At 68.5% G+C, this 16,246-nt stretch overlaps 2 protein-coding genes and 1 long non-coding RNA gene across 17 annotated transcripts; 2 read left to right on the plus strand and 1 right to left on the minus strand.

The window, feature by feature from the left end:
• Positions 1-1,144: 1,144 nt before the first annotated feature.
• On the plus strand, positions 1,145-12,320 carry C7H1orf159 (chromosome 7 C1orf159 homolog). Of its 13 annotated transcripts, none has more exons than XR_016211347.1 (8): positions 1,146-1,752; positions 7,516-7,591; positions 8,089-8,184; positions 9,212-9,346; positions 9,921-9,949; positions 10,051-10,081; positions 10,680-10,830; positions 12,185-12,320. XR_016211347.1 is itself a non-coding variant. In XM_070079431.2 (8 exons), the coding sequence occupies exons 2-8, from the start codon at positions 5,740-5,742 to the stop codon at positions 10,772-10,774; spliced, it is 534 nt and encodes a 177-aa protein (XP_069935532.1). In that variant the 5' UTR covers positions 5,497-5,621; positions 5,715-5,739; the 3' UTR covers positions 10,775-11,037. The 13 variants fall into 13 exon arrangements, 11 of the variants coding, with proteins under 11 accessions (XP_089157724.1, XP_089157723.1, XP_051695470.1 ...); XR_016211346.1 differs by lacking the exon at positions 12,185-12,320 and adding an exon at positions 11,978-12,113; XM_070079431.2 differs by lacking the exons at positions 1,146-1,752; positions 12,185-12,320 and adding exons at positions 5,497-5,621; positions 5,715-5,811 and having other exon boundaries at positions 10,680-11,037.
• LOC127488852 (uncharacterized) lies at positions 3,306-12,346 on the minus strand. 3 transcript variants are annotated; one of them, XR_016211348.1, is made up of 4 exons: positions 12,208-12,346; positions 5,375-5,609; positions 4,773-4,938; positions 3,306-3,693 (listed from the first exon to the last, which is right to left on the minus strand). It is a non-coding gene; the product is annotated as an uncharacterized LOC127488852 (long non-coding RNA). The 3 variants fall into 3 exon arrangements; XR_007916715.3 differs by lacking the exon at positions 4,773-4,938; XR_016211349.1 differs by lacking the exon at positions 4,773-4,938 and having other exon boundaries at positions 3,306-3,712.
• A 936-nt stretch (positions 12,347-13,282) lies between these two features.
• On the plus strand, positions 13,283-15,445 carry RNF223 (ring finger protein 223). Its single transcript, XM_051839508.2, has 2 exons — positions 13,283-13,498; positions 14,375-15,445. The coding sequence occupies exons 1-2, from the start codon at positions 13,283-13,285 to the stop codon at positions 15,104-15,106; spliced, it is 948 nt and encodes a 315-aa protein (XP_051695468.2). The 3' UTR covers positions 15,107-15,445.
• The last annotated feature ends 801 nt before the right edge of the window (positions 15,446-16,246 follow it).

Genomic DNA, 16,246 nt, shown 5'->3' on the forward strand with positions numbered 1-16,246 from the left:
CTGCTGTGTGGCCTGTGGGGCACCTGCACCAAGCCCTGGCATTGCTCCCGGAGCCTGCGGGAGCCGGGGGCGGCCGAGAGGAGGGGGCGACCCGCACCTCACCTCCAAATGCAGCCGTCGGGGTCCCGCCAGCCTACGTCGCTGGCCGTGTCAACTTCCTGCCTTCACCAAGGGCAGTTTTGCAGGGGTGGGGCGGGGGCTGTGGAGGGGGTGCTCAGCCTCTGCCTGCAGCGCCCGCATCCCACGTGGGCGCTGGTTCTAGTCCCGGCTGCTCCACTTTCCACCCAGCTCTCTGCTGTGGCCTGGGAAAGCAGCAGAAGATGGTCCAGGTCCTTGGGTCCCTGCACCCGCTTGGGAGACCTGGAAGAAGCTCCTGGCTCCTGGCATCGACCTAGCCTAGCCCTGGCCGCTGTGGCCATCTGGGGAGTGAACCAGCGGATGGAGGACCTCTCTCTCTCTCCCCCTCTCCATCAGTCTGGCTTTAAGATTAATAAAGAAATCTGAAAATCCATAGAGGCGTTACCGGGCCATTAACGCAGCACAGCACCCGAGCCAGCGGCCGTGTTGCCAGGCCCGGGGCAAGGCCAGGACCTGCAGACGCCGACGGGTGAGGCAGGGACCCTCGGGACCAGCGGACTCCGCACAGGGTGCGCGGACCCAGCGGACGATGAAGATGCAGAAGGCGGGGCGGTGCCGCAGGGCCCAAGACAGCGGAGGCTGGAAGTGGCCCCGGCCGCCCACGCGCCCGGGCAGGGTGCCCGCCATGCACCCAGCGTCCCCGTGGCAGCGGCCAGCTGGCCAGGCGTGGACTTGGGAGACGCAGAGGGCAGGGGACGCTCCCTCCTCACGGGCGGGCAAGCGCGGGGCCGTCTCGCGTCCTGTCGGCGCCGTGTCTCCCCAGCAGCGCCGCTGCGTCGCCCGCACCCAGAGAGCGCAGGTGTCGCTTCCGCTGCGCTGCCTGATGTCCGGCTTCCAGGGCGGGCAGCGGGAGGCCGCACCGCGTGGTCACCCCGCAGGACCAGCCAGGGCCACGCGCCGCGTCCCCCAGCCCCGCCCCACGGCAGCGCCCCTCGACTCCCAGGCCCCGCCCCGCCCGGGCGACGCCCCGCCCCTCCCCGTCCCCGCCCTCCCCTCCCCGGCCCCGCCCCTTCCCTTCCGGCCCTGCCCCCGCACGGGCTCGGGTGGGCAGCGGGGCCCGGCGGGAGGAAGCCGGGGCCGAGGTCGCGGGCGCTGCCTGCCCGGCGGGACTCGAGCTTCCCAACCCCGCCAACGCGCTCGGACTGCGAGACAGCGCGTGCGCCCCAGAGGTTCCGTCACAGCCGCCCTGAGGAGAGAGCGCGGAGGAGTCCCAGGAGGACCCCGCAGCCGCCACCCAGGACACCCCGGCTCCTGCAGCTCAGGACCCGCGGCTGACCCCCGGCACCTTTGCAGCCTGGTCTCCTAGCAACGCCCAACATGGCCGCTCCGCGAGGGCTCCTGGGGAATGTAGTCTTTTGCATCCAGCTAAGTCGCGCTGAACTACACTTCCCTGGGTGCTCTGCGCGTGCTTCTCGCGTCCTGGCGAGACTCTTGGCCGGAACCCACCTGATGGGTTGGGCTCTCGCGTGTCCTGCTGGGACTTGTAGTTTCTTGCTGGAAGACTCGCTCCCTGGCACCCAGGCTGGGGCAGAGGCGAGACTACAAGTCCCAGGGGGCGCGGCGTGGTCACCAGAAGGGCGGGGGGTACGAACCAGGACCCCGAAGGGCTGCGAGGTGAGTGTGGGGCCCCGGGGCGGGCGAGAGGCTAAGGGGCTCGGCGGGTCTGCTTCTGGGCCGGCGCCTGGGGACGGCCCAGGTGGGGCGGGCGGCCGGCTGGGCCGCCGCGCGCTCGCGTTCCGCTTGCGTTCCCCTGCTCGGGGGAGTGGGCGGAGTTCCGCGTTGCGGGAGCGCAGGGCCCGCGTCCCCAGGGAAAGCAGCCCCCCGGGCGGTCCCCGTGCGGGCGCGGGCTGCGGACAGCGCCGGTGCGGACGCGAGGGCCAGGCTGTCCGGATGTGGCTTTGCGCGCTTCCTCTGGCGAGGCCCCGGCGCGGTGGGCGCCCCGATGGGGAGGAACGCAGCTTCGCGCGCGGGACCCTCCGGGGCGCTACCGGTCCCCGGGCCGGGCTGGGCCCTCTGTCCGCGAGAGACGCCGCGCGGGGTCGTGCCCGGCCGGGAGCGGAGGGCGCGGGGCGTCTCCTGCCTCGCGCGTCCTGGCCCTCGCTGCTTCGCCCACTGTCCGCCTGGCTCTGCTGTCCGGGCTGCCTCTGGGTGGGCTCCGGGTGGTCCAGCGTGCCGGGAGGGGGAAGTTGCAGGGAGGGCCGCGCGGTTCCTGTGCAGCCAGAGCCGATGCATCGGTTTTCCATCAAAGCGCGACAGGAGGCCTTTGCCTGTTAGGGCTGGGAGCGGCTTCCGCGTCTCGGCTGCAGCTGCCAGCCCCTGACCCCTCGTGGGCACCCGTCACCCGTGGGAGCCGTGGGAACGCACAGCTTTCCAGAGCGTTGTAGGAATTCGTTTTGCCCCGCGGTTTATCTTTTTGTCTGGGGTGAGATTTTTGAAACAGGTGGGGCGCGGTGTGGGTTGTCCAGGTGTCACATCAGGTGGATTTGCTCCATCAGCCCCCCCCCCCCCAGGAAGGAGCAGAGGTGCCTGGTGCCCCTCCCCCGTGTCTCCCACCCTTTGCTCAGTGCCGGGCCCTGGTTTTGAGAGCTGATCGGGTGGGCTGCTAGCGTTTGTGACCCTGGCGAGTGTGGGATCCGGGCGTTCTTGTCCCTCGGGTGGGGGGAGCCATCCGTCCCTGAGGGGAGGCGACCCAGCCCACGCCTGAGGATGTCACTGCTTCAGGTTCAGAGAAGTTGCAGAGACCAAGTTTTCCCAGAGAACAACTCCACAGCTGCAGGACCCTGCCCCGCCTGCACCCCCCTTGGGGACCCCAGCGCCCCCTGGGCTGTCAGCCTCCAGGCCGGGCGCCTCCCGCGCGCGCGTGTTCACAGTCAGATCGGGTTGGGTCTGAGTGTTGAGGTGCAGGGGTGAAGCCGCTGCCTGCACTGCCGGCATCCCATGTGGACCCCAGCTCGAGCCCCCCTGCCAGCCCAGCTTCCCGCTAATGCGCCTGGGCCGGGCCGTCCCTGGCGGGGCCCCAGTGCGGGACCACCCCTCCCCAGGTGCGTTAGCAGGGGCTGTGTCGGCCCGCGCCGCCCCACGATGGCGCAGAGGTTTCTGTGGTTCTGGTTCTTGGGTTCAGCCTCCTGCTCCAGCTGTCATTTCCTGTGTGCGAGCTGAGGTCCTGATTTTTGTTCAAGTTTGTTTATGTATTTATTTTATTTGAATCCAGAGCTACAGAGACAGAGGTCTCATGTCTGCTGGTTCACTCCCTAAGTGCCCACAGCTTCAGGGCTGGGCCAGGCCACAACCAGGAGCCTGGAGCTCCCTCCAGGTCACCCTTGGGTGCAGCAGCGCTCAGATCCGGGTGCCCAACCTTGGGCTTCTGGTGCCTGGGCTGGGTTTGCTGTCCTGACGTGGCCTTGGGGACGCCTCTCAGCACAGAGTGGTCCCTGACCCATGGCGAGTGTGGTCTCTGCGACATTGACTTCCTGTGGGTCTCCAGGGGCCATCTTCGCAGGGTAGAAGGCGGGAGGTGGCCGGGACAGCAGGTGTTGTCACCAGGGGACAGCGGACCTGTGGGGGGAGAGCGGGGCTGTGGGGGGGACAGCGGGGCTGTGGTGGGGAGAGCGGGGCTGTGGGGGGGACAGCGGACCTGTGGGGGGAGAGCGGGGCTGTGGGGGGGACAGCGGGGCTGTGGTGGGGAGAGCGGGGCTGTGGGGGGGACAGCGGGGCTGTGGGGGGGACAGCGGGGCTGTGGGGGGACAGCGGGGCTGTGGGGGGGACAGCGGGGCTGTGGGGGGGACAGCGGGGCTGTGGGGGGGAGAGCGGGGCTGTGGGGGGAGAGCGGGGCTGTGGGGGGAGAGCGGGGCTGTGGGGGGGACAGCGGGGCTGTGGGGGGGAGAGCGGGGCTGTGGGGGGAGAGCGGGGCTGTGGGGGGAGAGCGGGGCTGTGGGGGGGAGAGCGGGGCTGTGGGGGTAGAGCGGGGCTGTGGGGGGGGACAGCGGGGCTGTGGGGGGGTGAGCGGGGCTGTGGGGGGACAGCGGGGCTGTGGTGGGGACAGCGGGGCTGTAGGGAGGAGAGCGGGGCTGTGGGGGGAGAGCGGGGCTGTGGGGGGAGAGCGGGGCTGTAGGGGGGAGAGCGGGGCTGTGGGGGGGACAGCGGGGCTGTGGGGGGAGAGAGGGGCTGTGGGGGGACAGCGGGGCTGTGGGGGGAGAGAGGGGCTGTGGGGGGACAGCGGGGCTGTGGGGGGGAGAGCGGGGCTGTGGGGGGACAGTGGGGCTGTGGGGGGACAGCAGGGCTGTGGTGGGGACAGCGGGTCTGTAGGGAGGAGAGCGGGGCTGTGGGGGGACAGCGGGGCTGTGGGGGTAGACGCTGACGCTTGCAGAGGCCCGAGCTGTGCCAGGCTCCCAGCCCGGCCTCCTGCAGGGTGGGGCCCCTCATGCACGGGCAGTGTGTGAATCCCCACCCGCCTTCCTTTCTGATGTGGGTGCTGGAGTCTGTGTCCACCTTGGCTCAGGGGCCCACAGCCCTTCCCAGACCCCAAGATGGGCCAGCCAGGGACAGGCCGCAGGTGGCGGGAGCGAGTGAGGCAGAGAGAGGCCTCTGGAAGGCCCCGGGCGGCTGACCTCTGTGCAGGCTTCCCCTCTGCTCACCCTTCCCCAGATGCCTGCAGCAGCCGGGCTGGGCCATCAGCGCTCCTTGCCCAGGCCTGCACTGGCTGGAAGCTGCAAGCCAGGGGCTTCCCCATCGGGGGTCCGTGACTTAACCGGCGGGCTGGACGCCCACCCCCAGGCACTGAGATGTTTCTCCAGCCACACCCTGTGGGCAGACAGAAACCTGTTAAAACTGGAGATTCCAGAGTGGTCGTGTGGCCTAGTGGTCGGAGCCCGCGTGGGTCGGTGCCTGGGTTGGGTTCCAGGCTCTGGCTCCTGACTCGTTGCGCCCTGGGGGGCTGCAGGTGATGGCCCCAGTGTGGGGGTCCCACCATCCTCAGCAGACTTGGGTGGAGCTCCTGGCTCCTGGCTTTGGCCCAGCCCAGGCACTGTGGGCGTCCGGGTAGTGACCCAGTGGGTGGAGTTCTCTGCCCATCTGCCTCTCACTGACACAGGTGGGTCAGCGTTGTTAGTGCTGCAGATGCAGTTTGGGGCTGGGTCTCGTGGTCTCCGAGTTCCGCGTTCTTGGGGTTGAGCCCCCCACAAGATGGGGGTGGGTGGCCAGTGTGAGGGGCCTCGCAAGGGCAGGGCATGGTCCGTACCTGGGGGTGACAGGAAGATGTCCACAAGGCCGAGTCCAGTGTCCACATGCGTGTGGTCTACCAGGAGTCCTGTGGGGCCTCTGGTTGCTGGCTGTGGGCTTCACCTCTCGCTTGATCTGCAGGCCTTGGAGCTAGGCATGGTGGCCACAGGCCCGTCCCGTGACCTCTCAGCATAGCTGACCGCTGACCACTGACCGCCCGGGGCGGGGAGGATCTGATGTCTGTAGCTCTCGTCCTGCAGGGGCAGGTAAGGGGCCCCTGCACCTGTGCCCACCCACTGCCCCACAGGCCCAGTCCGCATGGCACTCCCCCCCTCACAGGCCCCGCCTCCTCCTCGCAGGCCCCGCCTCCTCGCGCCCCCTGGCATGGCTCTGTGGTGCCTTGTATTCCTGGCTGGCCTTCTGGTAGGTGTGGCCGGCAAGTCCACCGAAAGCATGGTGAGTGACCGTTGTGGCCCCAGTCGCTGACACGAGTGGGTTAGAACCTCCACGTGGGGTGGTGGGCTTCCCCCAGGGCCTCTCCCTTCAGCCGCGGGAGTACCTGAGCCCCTGCTCCAGGGACGCGAACTGGGTTCACTGTCCTGGACGCAGGGGCCTGGACCGTGCTCAGGGCAGCAGACGCTGGCTCCTCTTCCCGCATGAGTCCCTCTCGACCCTGGGGAAGCTTCTTTCTGCTAAACCTGACTTTTTTTAAAAAAAAAGATTTATTTATTTGAAAGTCTAAGATGCAGAGAGGCAGAGGCAGAGACAGAGAGGTCTTCCATCTGCTGGTTCACTCCCCAAATGGCCACAGCGGCTGGGGCTGCGCCAGGCTGAAGCCAGGAGCTTCTTCCAGGTCTCCCACTTGGGTGCAGGGACCCAAGCACTTGGGCCATCTTCCAGTGGTTTCCCAAAGTGTGTTAGCAGAGAGCTGGATGGGAAGTGGAGCAGCTGGGACTTGAACTGGTGCCCATATGGGATGCCGGCATCACAGGTTGTGGCTTTACCCGCTGGGCCACAGTTCTGGCCCCTGAACCTGACCTCTTGCCTTGGCCAAGACGGAGTCTCCTCGCCCACGGCTGACCAGAGCCAATGCTGCCTGCGAGTAGCTGTTGTTGGGGCTGGCGGGCAGTGGACCTGAGCTAGGGCTGGGCCCCCTCCCTGGCTGGGCCCCCTCCCTGGCTGGGCCCCCTCCGATGCCCATCACCATCAGACAGAAGCCAGGTCCTGGGAGCCACAGAGCTGAAGCCTCAGCCAGCCCCGTGGTCACTGGGTGCAGCCCCCCGCCCCTGCTCACAGCACTGCCCACTGGGGTCCCGCCAGGTGGGAGGCCGTGGCTGCAGGCAGCTCTGCCCCAGGCCAGGGAGACCCACATACTGGAGAAAGTCCCTGAGCTCCACCCTCCCCAGGGGACTTTAGAGGGTGGGGCAGGAAGACCCCACCCCGAAGGTTCCCAGGTGAGGCTGGGACACTCCCTGCCCCGTGCTGAGGGCTGCTGGGGGGACACCTCTTCCCTCCCCCGGCACCCGGCCCAGGGCTGAGCACCAGGAACGCCAGCTTCACCAAGACCGGGTCTGTGGGACTCTGGGACGCTTGCGGGTCTTACAGCCCAGCGATGGACGCAGGAATGACCGCCTGTCTCTGCATCCTGCACCCTGGGAGCTGAGGCCAGGGGCTTCCTGCTGGGCCCCCGGGTCAGGCAGAGGTCAAAAGCCTGCTTGAGGAGATGGGTGGGAGGGGCCGACTCCCTCCTGCACCTGCTCACGGCCCACAGGCCGTGTGTGGGGGTGGGGGCCTGAGCCCCAGCCTCCAGTGTGGTCCAGCCTCTGGGTGGACGCAGAGCTGCTGCTCGGACCAGCCCCTGGGGTTGCTCTGGCCCAGCCCTGGAGTCTTGCTGGACAGGCCTCGCCCCCATGCTCCTGGCCACAGGCTCACGAGGAGGGGTGAGGGCAGTGACATGAACACTGTGAGGTGACCAGACCGTCGTCCAGGCTCACAGGGCCAGCCCAGCCCCCCTCCGTCAGGCAGGCCCTGTGGGTTCTGTCCGGGGCTGAGGTTCTCCCTAGGTCTGTCCTGACGCTGCCTCTGGGCATTGAGATGCCAGCAAGGGGCCCCCTTGGGCGGGCCCACGCTGGAACCTCACAGACGTGTCCCCGTCCCCAGGCCCAGCAGCCCGAGTGTTGTGTGGACGTGGTGGACGTGAACACCAGCTGCCCAGGCACGAGCCTCTGTGGCCCAGGTGAGTCCCAGAGCAGCGGAGGGCTCGGTGGGGCTGTCCTGTCGGGGCCTCTTCTCCCCGGGCTCTGGGCCACCTGGCGGGTGAGGAGCCTGTGCCCTGTGCAGGCTGCACAGCGTCCATGCCCTTGGCCGCCCTCCCTGCAGCCCTGTCCAGCAGCCTCGGGAGACGGCGCTGGTGGTCACTGCAGTCAGGGGTGGTGGCTCCTGGCGCCTCGTGGGTGTTCACGTCTAGCCAAGGCAGGGAGGCCTTGGTGGGAAGGGGGATGGGGGCAGGGAGCAGCGGGGGGGGGGGGATGAGCCCCCCCAGCTCCTCTCACGGCTGCTGGGAGGGGCGGGGCTCCCACATCCTCCAGCCGTCCAGTCCTGGCGCTGGGCCCTGTGGGTCAGCCAGAGTGCCCGGAATGCATTCGTGTTCTGAATGAGTTCTACAAACTCAGAATACGTAGGAATTCCCAGAAGACCGCTGACCTAAGGGCTCTGCTCTCGCCGCCCACACAGGCTGCTACCAGCGCTGGAATGCCGACGGCAGTGCCAGCTGCATCCGCTGCAGGAACGCCACTGTGCCGGCCCCCGGTGGCTCCGCGTGCAGAGGCTGTACGTGCCCCGCCCCCTCTCAGGGTTCGCACACCTGGGGAGGGTGAACCCCGGGTCCTGTGTCCATTCGGGATGCCCCACGGGGGTGAGGGCTGCTCTGCCCACGGTCCCCACTCGAGTTGCTGATTCATTTTGTACACGGGGTTCTCGGTGGGTCTGGTGCCTGGCTGGGCCTCCCACGACTCCCCACGACCAGGAGTGCAGGGATGTCCCGGTAAGTCCTGGAGGAAGGGGCATCGTCAGACCCCTGCTGATGTGGCCATGGCAGGGCACGTCCAGGGTCCAGATCAACCTTGGACCCTGGCCAGGAGCTGGTTCATGAGCCAGGCCCAGCAGGGTCCAGAGCCCTGGGGCCAGTGTGCATGGGGGGCACGTCCATCCCTGCCACACCTCTCAGCCCACTGCCCACATCCTCTGTCCACACCAGCTTCACAGGTGGGCGCTGGCCCCAGACCACGGAACAAGCTGGTCACTGGGACGGAGGCTGCTCTGAGGTCTCTGCTGTCCCGTTCTGGGGGGCAGAACAGAAGCGCCTGCCACGCTGCTGGCCTGGTCCTCGGAGGGTGTGAGCCATCTCCTGGGGAGCCTGTGACGTAGGCAGGGTGCGAGGGCACCAGCCTTCCTCCCTTCACTTCATGCAGGGAGGCTTTAGGCCTGGACGGCCAAAGTGGCCACACAGCAGCAGCGTTTTAGGGTGGGGTCAGTTCAGAGAGGGCCCTGGCTTCCTGCGTCCAGTGCTGGCCAGACAGCAAGGCCCACGCCCCTGGTTCAGCTGGTCCTCCCCAGATCACCTGCCCAGAGGCAAGGCCAGGGCGGCCTGCAGCCTGTCCAGGGCCACAGCAGGGAGGGTCCGGTGTTCCTGGGATGGGACTGGCCAGGGCCGCCGCCTCTAGCACTCTGCCCCAAGCCTTGGAAAAGCCCGAGGCCCCCAGGCCTGAGCCCTGCTGTGCCGGCCACTGTGAAGGTGCAGGGTGGGGGGCCGGGAGCTCTGGGCCATGCCTCCTCAGGGGCCCCTGTTCTCCCGCAGGGGGCCCCCCCGTGGCTGCCTCCCTCTTCCTGGGGACATTCTTCGTCAGCTCGGGCCTCATCCTCTCCGTGGCCGGCTTCTTCTACCTCAAGCGCTCCAGTAAGCTCCCCCGGATCTTCCTCCGAGGAGACAAAGGTACTGCTTTCCTGGGGTGCGGCCCGGGGCAGGAAGGGGCGGGGCTCTTTGGGAGATACTTCCTATGGGGGAGGGCACTGCACAGAGGGCATGGCTGCTGTCCCAGCACCCAGGGCCTTCCTTAAGGGTCCATGCTGCACCTGCTACCCCCTTGGGCCTGGACCCCCGCCGTTCAGAAGTTCCGGGGTTCCAGACACGGGGCCCTGCCCTCTGCGTCCTTGCTGGGCTGTGGTCCAGCTAGCAGGGCTGACCCCTCCAGGGCCAGTAGGCAAGGGCCCATCAGAGCCCGAGACCCCTGTCCAGCCTCCCTCAGCCAACTCAGGGCACTGTGGGTGGTGGTTGTGATTCCCAAACCCTGAGGGGCAGAGGCTGGACCGCCCAGAGCTGGCGTGGGCAGCTCCATCCCTCTCCCTACTCAGTGTCTCTGCCTCCCTGGAGCCCCAGGGCCTCGCGACAGGGAGAAGCCAAGTTGGCACCGTCACCGTGTGCGAGGGAGAAACAGCACCGGTGGCCGGGCCCGGGCAGTGGTGGGCGCAGTTGCTTAGGGTCCAGGGTGACTGTGGCTTCCCCCCAGCAGCCCCAGCCCTGCAGCCTGGCGAAGCTGTAAGTAACCCCCTGTGCTGCGTGGGCCGGGCGGGGCCTCCTGCGCCATGCAGGCCGTCCAGGGCCGCCCAAGCTCTCACGACGCCGCTTCTCCCTTCCAGGCCGCCATGATCCCCACACCACTGTCCTCAGGTAAGGGCTGCTGTCGCGTCTCGGCTTCTTGTCCTGGGCATGGTGCCCACCTGGGGTGTGTGGCGTCTCCAGGTCCTAGCCGCCATCCTGGCATCCCAGGGAGGTGTTCCACGGCCAGCGCCAGGGCCTGGCTCAGTGGATGCCCTACGGCCCCCACCCTCTGATCAACCCATGTGGCTCCTCTGGTTCTGACGCAGCCTCCCAGGGCGTCTGGAGCAGGAGGAAACAGCACCTCCACAAGCTTGCGGAGAAGAGACCCTGGTGTGGCTCCACACCCACTGCTCTGAGCCTCTGGCCCTGCTGAGCCCGAGCCGTCCCCGCCTCTGCCCAGCCCAGCTCTGCTCTGTCTCAGCGCCCGGGCCGTCCCCGCCTCTGCCCAGCCCAGCTCTGACCCTGTCTGAATGCCCAGGCCGTCCCCGCCTCTGCCCAGCCCAGCTCTGCTCTGTCTCAGCGCCCGGGCCGTCCCCGCCTCTGCCCAGCCCAGCTCTGCTCTGTCTCAGCGCCCGGGCCGTCCCCACCTCTGCCCAGCCCAGCTCTGACCCTGTCTGAATGCCCAGGCCGTCCCCGCCTCTGACCGGCTGGCTCTGCTCTGTCTCAGTGCGGAAGCCACGCTACATCAGGCGGGAGCGGCCCCTGGCCAGAACCACGGACCCTGCTGCCTTCTCGGTGGAGGCCCGCGTCAGCAACGTGTGACCTGGAGCCATCTGAGACAAGCCCAGCACTGGCGTCCATGTGCCTCCTGCTGACAGGTGCTGAGTGCAGCCATGCCCAGCCGTGCTACTTGGCCTGAACGCGCTGGGAGTGAGTGGTCTGGCCCTCTGGGAGCACAGGGCAGGCTGCACTCCTCCAGCTCCTCCCCGCCAGCAGGGAGGATGTGGCCTGGGAACCAGCTGCCCGACAGATGCCCTCCCACTCTTGCTGTGGCCGTCTCAAACCTGCGACCACACGTTTCTGGGAGTCACGGAGTTGAGCTGCCTGGGTTGATTGGCATCTTAATGAGCGGAAGGTCTTCCACGATGCGGGGGGGCTAGAAGCGTGGTGGACGCTCGTCCACCCCAAAGCAGGCGCTGGCCTGTGCACATCAGCCTGAGGCTGTTGGAGCCCGTGTCCAAAGCACCCAAAGACACGTTCAGCTTCAGGGCCTGTAGGTTGGTGGTCTTTTGGCTGTGAGGTGTTCAGCCCAGACCTGGTGGCAGCAGCCAGAGTTCCTGCAGAGGACGGAGCCTTCAACGCTGCCTTCCGGGCGCTGGACTGGGTGCTGGCCACTGGCATTGTGTCCCTTAGGGGTCAGGGCCCCCACACCGTACGCACCACCATACCCTGTGTCCACCACCTGCTCACCCAGCAGTGGGGAGGGGGCGCCATTTAAGGTTGGCGTCAGGCAGACTGGAGCCGCCCTCTCCTCACGGCTCCCAGGATCACCTGTTCCCAGGACCCCTCCCCAGATGCAGCCCCTCAGGCCGTTATCCTTAGGGGAGGGCGGCTAGCAGAGCCCTCAGCCCCGTGCGGGCACCACCACCCTCTCTGGCCCTTTTTGTGAGAAGGGGGCCTGGGGCCGGCACGGCCGGGGCTTGCAGCCCAGCTTCCTGCTACACTCGCTCTGGGAGGCAGCAGTGATGGTCCGTGCTCAGCCCCTGCCTTCAGCTGGGCACTCGGGAGTGACCCAGCGACGGGAGCCGCGACCCCGGCGCGGGCGGATGGGAGCCCCTGCCTGGCAGATGCAGGTTTGTGCTTCCAGTTGGCCCCACGTGAGCACCTGGCCTGGTGCACACAGAATGAGGGCGGCCCACCCCCAGGGAGTCGTGAGGCCCCCGTGACTGGTCCACCTTTTATTTTAAAAAGAGATTTATTTACTGAAAGTCACAGAGAGCTTCCATCTGCTGGTTCACTCCCCAGATGGCTGCAATGGCCTGGGCCAGGTTGAAGCCAGGAGCCAAGAGCTTCTTCTGGGCCTCCCCTGCTGCTTCCCCAGGCCACCCGTGGGAAGCTGGGGGCAGCCTGGACTGCAGCCGGCACTGACGGCACAGGGTCCCAGAGAGCAGCCCAGAGCACTGCACCGCCCACCTGCCCCTCACTGTTTCAATTTACTGAATTTGGAGACAGCTCCCACCTGCTGGTTCACTCACCGGATCCCGCAGCAGCTGGGGCTCGGCTCTGTCCACGCCCCCACGTGGCGGCGTCGCCTGCTGCGCCCAGGGTGTGCGTTAGCAGGAAGCTGGAGTGGAGAGTGGAGAGGGACCTGGACCGAGGACTCGGATCGGGGACGCGGGCAGCCTGCGGCGGCGCAGCAAGAGGTGTGCAGTTCCCCGTCTGAAGAGGGCTCGTGAGGACTCAGTAGCCTGCACACGCCCACACGCTCTGGCTGCCGCCCTGCAGGCCCCAGTGCCCTGTCACCACGGGAGTGGAGGAGGGCGGGGCAGGCCTCAGTGCATTCCTCAGCCCCAGCGCTGCCCCAGGGCACTGACTGTCCACTGAGGAGCTCGGTGACCTCAGAGCTCGGCTATTCCCACGAACCTCGGGACAATGTTCCCAGCGCTCCGGGGACCCGGGGCCTTCCTGGAGGCAGCACCTGACCCGGAGTCACCAGGGTCATGGGAGCAAGGCCCCGCCCCCTCCCTGGGACCCCCCCCCCCCATGGAACAGGCAGGGGAGCCTCTTTCGGAATCCCAGTTCCCTCAGGGTGTCCTTCCCCAGCCTGCTTCTGCCTCCTGGGAGTCGCGACATCTGCAGCTCCACTCAGTGTGTGCCCCCACAGGCCCACGTGTGGGGTCCCCAGCTGAGTCGGGCCACTCTCGTGCGGGGGCCGCCATGCCTGGTGGAGCAGGGGCACGCCCTGGCCTACCAGGACCCCACTCTGGCTGGGGCCGGTCCCTCCCCAGGAAGTCTCGGGCTCTGACTGGCTGAGGGGGCTTCCTCAGGCTCTGGGTCACCAGCCAGTCCTGACCCCGACCCCCACTCCCAGAGCGGGGAGGCCTGTGGGCGGCAGGGGCCTGCCCCAGGGGTGTCCACTCTGGGAGATGCTGTTCCCGCACCTGTGCTGGCCCCAGCCCTGGTGCCTATCCTCACGCCGGCTCCCCGCCTCTCCCTCCTGGGAGAGCACAGGTGGCAGCCAATCGCAGGGCTGGGCCGCACCCTGGCCGGCGTGACCCGAAGGGTATAAATACCCCTACCGAGAAGCCACCTGGCTCGGATACAAGCCGCATGCCCGGAACTGGCAGAGCACACACGGCAGAGGGCGGCTCGCCAGACCAGTGCCACAGGACAGCTGCTGGCAGCCAGCCATTCCTGGAGGGACACCTGCCAGGTGGAGCAGAGGCCAGGCCTGGGCCAAGGGAGCCCAGGAGCCCAGAGCCTCGAAGCCCAGCTGTGGCCCGCAGAACAGACAATGCCCAGGAGCCACTGACCCCCGGCCACCAGGTAAGGTCAGCTCAGCCCGTGCCCCCCCCCTTCACCTGTGCAGGCTGAGGGTGGGGGGATTGGGGACAGTTCCGAGGTGGCTGCTGCTGTCCCCAGGGTGTGGTGACTCCACATGCTGGATGCCTGGAGCCCCGTGACACCAGTGACGTCACGTGAAGTCACGGTGGTGACTCGGCAGCACCTGGGACTTCCCAGCGAGTGGGCAGTGTGAGGGCTGCCCTGGGGATCTCCTTAGGAAGTGGTGGAGACGGGCAGGGGACTGGGGGCACCCTTCAGAGGAGGGGGAAGCCCGTCCTCGACAGGCAGCTCTGTGACCATGGCCTGACCCCTCGCTGGTGCCAGACCCTTACAGCCAGCCTGTCCAGCTGGTCCTGTGGGCTCCAGGCTTAAACCGTTCGCTCGCCCCTGTTCAGCTCGGACCCCAGGTCCATTCCACACTCAGCTGCCTGCAAGCCAGGCCCACACCGGAGTCCAAGCTCAGACTTAATCAGACCCAGAACCACAGGATGCCCGTGAGCCACACCCCACAGCAGCCCCCGGCCAGCTGTCTCTGGGCTGGTGGTCCTGCGCTGAGGCACCCCCCCCCCCAAGCTGTGAGCGCCATGACCTGGGCCCAGCCTTTCAGAGGACGGTAAAGCCAGGACTTCCTGGGTGGCAGGGCTGGCGGGGGCATCTGCACGACGCCCCCTGCCTCCATCCCCAAGGCCTCTCTGCTGGGACAGCACAGGACCCACGGTGTGGCAAGGGCAGGATACAGCTTATCCTGCAGGCAGAATGTTCCAGGGTGCCCCTAGGTGGGATCTGCGGGGCTGGTGCTGAGCAAAGTGAGGGGGGAGAGGGCGGCCTGTGGTCACTCACGGTGCTCTCTGTCCCTAGCTCAGAGCCATGTCCTCAGGCCAGCAGGTGTGGCACACGGCAGTGCCACCCCCGCGCCAGAGCAGCTGCACAGCTGGGGAGCCCGGGTCCCCTGGCACCCCCGGCTCAGAGAAGGTGGCCTCGCCGCTGGAGTGCTCCATCTGCTTCTCAGGCTACGACAACGTCTTCAAGACGCCCAAGGAGCTGGCCTGCACCCACGTCTTCTGCCTGGAGTGTCTGGCCCGGCTGGCGGCCGCCCAGCCCGCTGGCCGCCCTGGCGGGGACGCCGTACCCTGCCCGTTCTGCAGGCAGCCCACGGCCGTGCCGGCCGCCGGGGCGCCTGCGCTGCGCACCAGCCAGGAGCTGCAGGCCAAGATGCCGGTGCACCTGCGGCGCGAGGAGCCCGTGTGGCTCGAGGGCACCAAGCTCTGCTCCCGGCCGCTGCCCGCCACGCCCGGCCGCGCGGCCCCGGGCGTCGTGTGCGTGGACGTGGGCCTCCGCAAGCCTCCCGAGTGCGCCCCGCCGGTGCCCGGCCCCGCCCCCCGCCGCGGTCGCCGGGCGCGCTGCTGGGCGCGCTGCTGGGGCTGGCGGCGCCTGGCGCTGGTGTCGCTGCTGCTGCTGCTGCTGAGCTGTGTGGTGCTCTGGCCCGTGCAGTGCGCGCTCAAGACCGGGAGCCTGCGCTGCCTCCCCCGGCACCCGGCAGCCGCCGCCGCCACCGCAGCCCTCTCTCTCGGGCCTCTGGCCAACACCTAGGCCCGCTCCGCCTGGGACAGCTCAGTCTTCCCCTCCTCAGCTCCGAACTGGCAGCCGCGGGAATTCAGTCCCCTCCAAGACTGCCAGGGAGCCCCGACATCCACGGAGACGCGGCGGGATGGACAGCAGGGTCTCCCAGCACCAAGAAGTTCAAGCTCTCGGGCCCAGAGCCTGCCCCGGCCCCTCTCACCGTGCACACTGTGAACCACCTTCCATTCTCACATTTCGCCGCAGACCCCTCCCCAGGCAGGGCTGGCCCCCTCCCTGCCAGACGGGGCAGCCCCCGCGCCCTCCCGCCTGGGAACTGAACATTTTTAAATAAATTGTTTTTTATCCACATCTGGGGAGTGGTTCTCACCCGTGCGTAGGCCATGGTCAGCTGCTGAGGGATCCTGCGGGTAAGACTGCCGAGTTCCGAGCCCAACTCCCACGCTATGCGGACTGCGGGTGTGCGGGGACAGTCTGGGGCCCGCGCCTGCCCCAGCAGAGGGCGGGCCAGCCTGGCCCAGGGGAGGGAGGGGCCTTCCCTGCCCCGCTCGCTGCGGCCGCACCCCGAGACGCCGCTGACTGCGGCGCGGGAACGCATGGCTCGGGAAAGCGGGCAGGGGCGGCCCGCGGGGCCAAGGCCAGCGAAGGCGCAGGGCGCGTCCCGATCACCGCATCCCGCCGAGGCCCTCGCCGCGGCCACACCCCGGGACCCCGCTAACCCGGGCCCCCAGACGAGGAGCCGCTCCCGAAGGCCCCGCCAGCCGGGCTGCCCGTCCCAGCGGGCGACGCCGTCCTCGCCTCACCTGGGAGTCTGAAAGCGGCAGGGCCAGGGGCGCCCGGCCTGGGCGGGGGTCGCGGGCGCGCTCCGACGCGGGCTCCCGAGGCCTTAGCGCCCGGGACGCGGGGCTGGGGGGCGGCTCCGCCCACCTCGGGCGCGCGGCCTCCGGTCACCATGGCGACGCCTCGCTGATCCCGCCTCCCGCGTGCGTAGCCGCAGCGGCTCGCGGACGGGTGGTGGGGCCGCACGCGTGGTCGCGGCGGCGGCTGCGTGGTGCGCAGGCGCCGGGGCCGGCCTCGGAGACCCTGAGCTTTGGGAAGATCCGCCCCGGGGCAGCTGGGCGCAGGGTCCACCTGGGACGGCAGTATCGACGC

Source organism: Oryctolagus cuniculus, chromosome 7 (assembly GCF_051225735.1).
Source record: "Oryctolagus cuniculus isolate XC-2025 breed Fujian yellow rabbit chromosome 7, ASM5122573v1, whole genome shotgun sequence".
Taxonomy (NCBI): Eukaryota; Metazoa; Chordata; class Mammalia; order Lagomorpha; family Leporidae; genus Oryctolagus; species Oryctolagus cuniculus.

Coding starts and splice junctions, on each gene's coding strand:
- C7H1orf159 (XM_089301598.1), top strand. CDS start 1,456: ATGGCCGCTCCGCGAGGGCTCCTGGGGAATGTAGTCTTTTGCATCCAG. Junction 1,753..7,515: donor GGACCCCGAAGGGCTGCGAG/GTGAGTGTGGGG, acceptor CCCCGTCCCCAG/GCCCAGCAGCCCGAGTGTTG. Junction 8,185..9,211: donor TGGCTCCGCGTGCAGAGGCT/GTACGTGCCCCG, acceptor GTTCTCCCGCAG/GGGGCCCCCCCGTGGCTGCC.
- RNF223 (XM_051839508.2), top strand. CDS start 13,283: ATGCCCGGAACTGGCAGAGCACACACGGCAGAGGGCGGCTCGCCAGAC. Junction 13,499..14,374: donor CACTGACCCCCGGCCACCAG/GTAAGGTCAGCT, acceptor CTCTGTCCCTAG/CTCAGAGCCATGTCCTCAGG.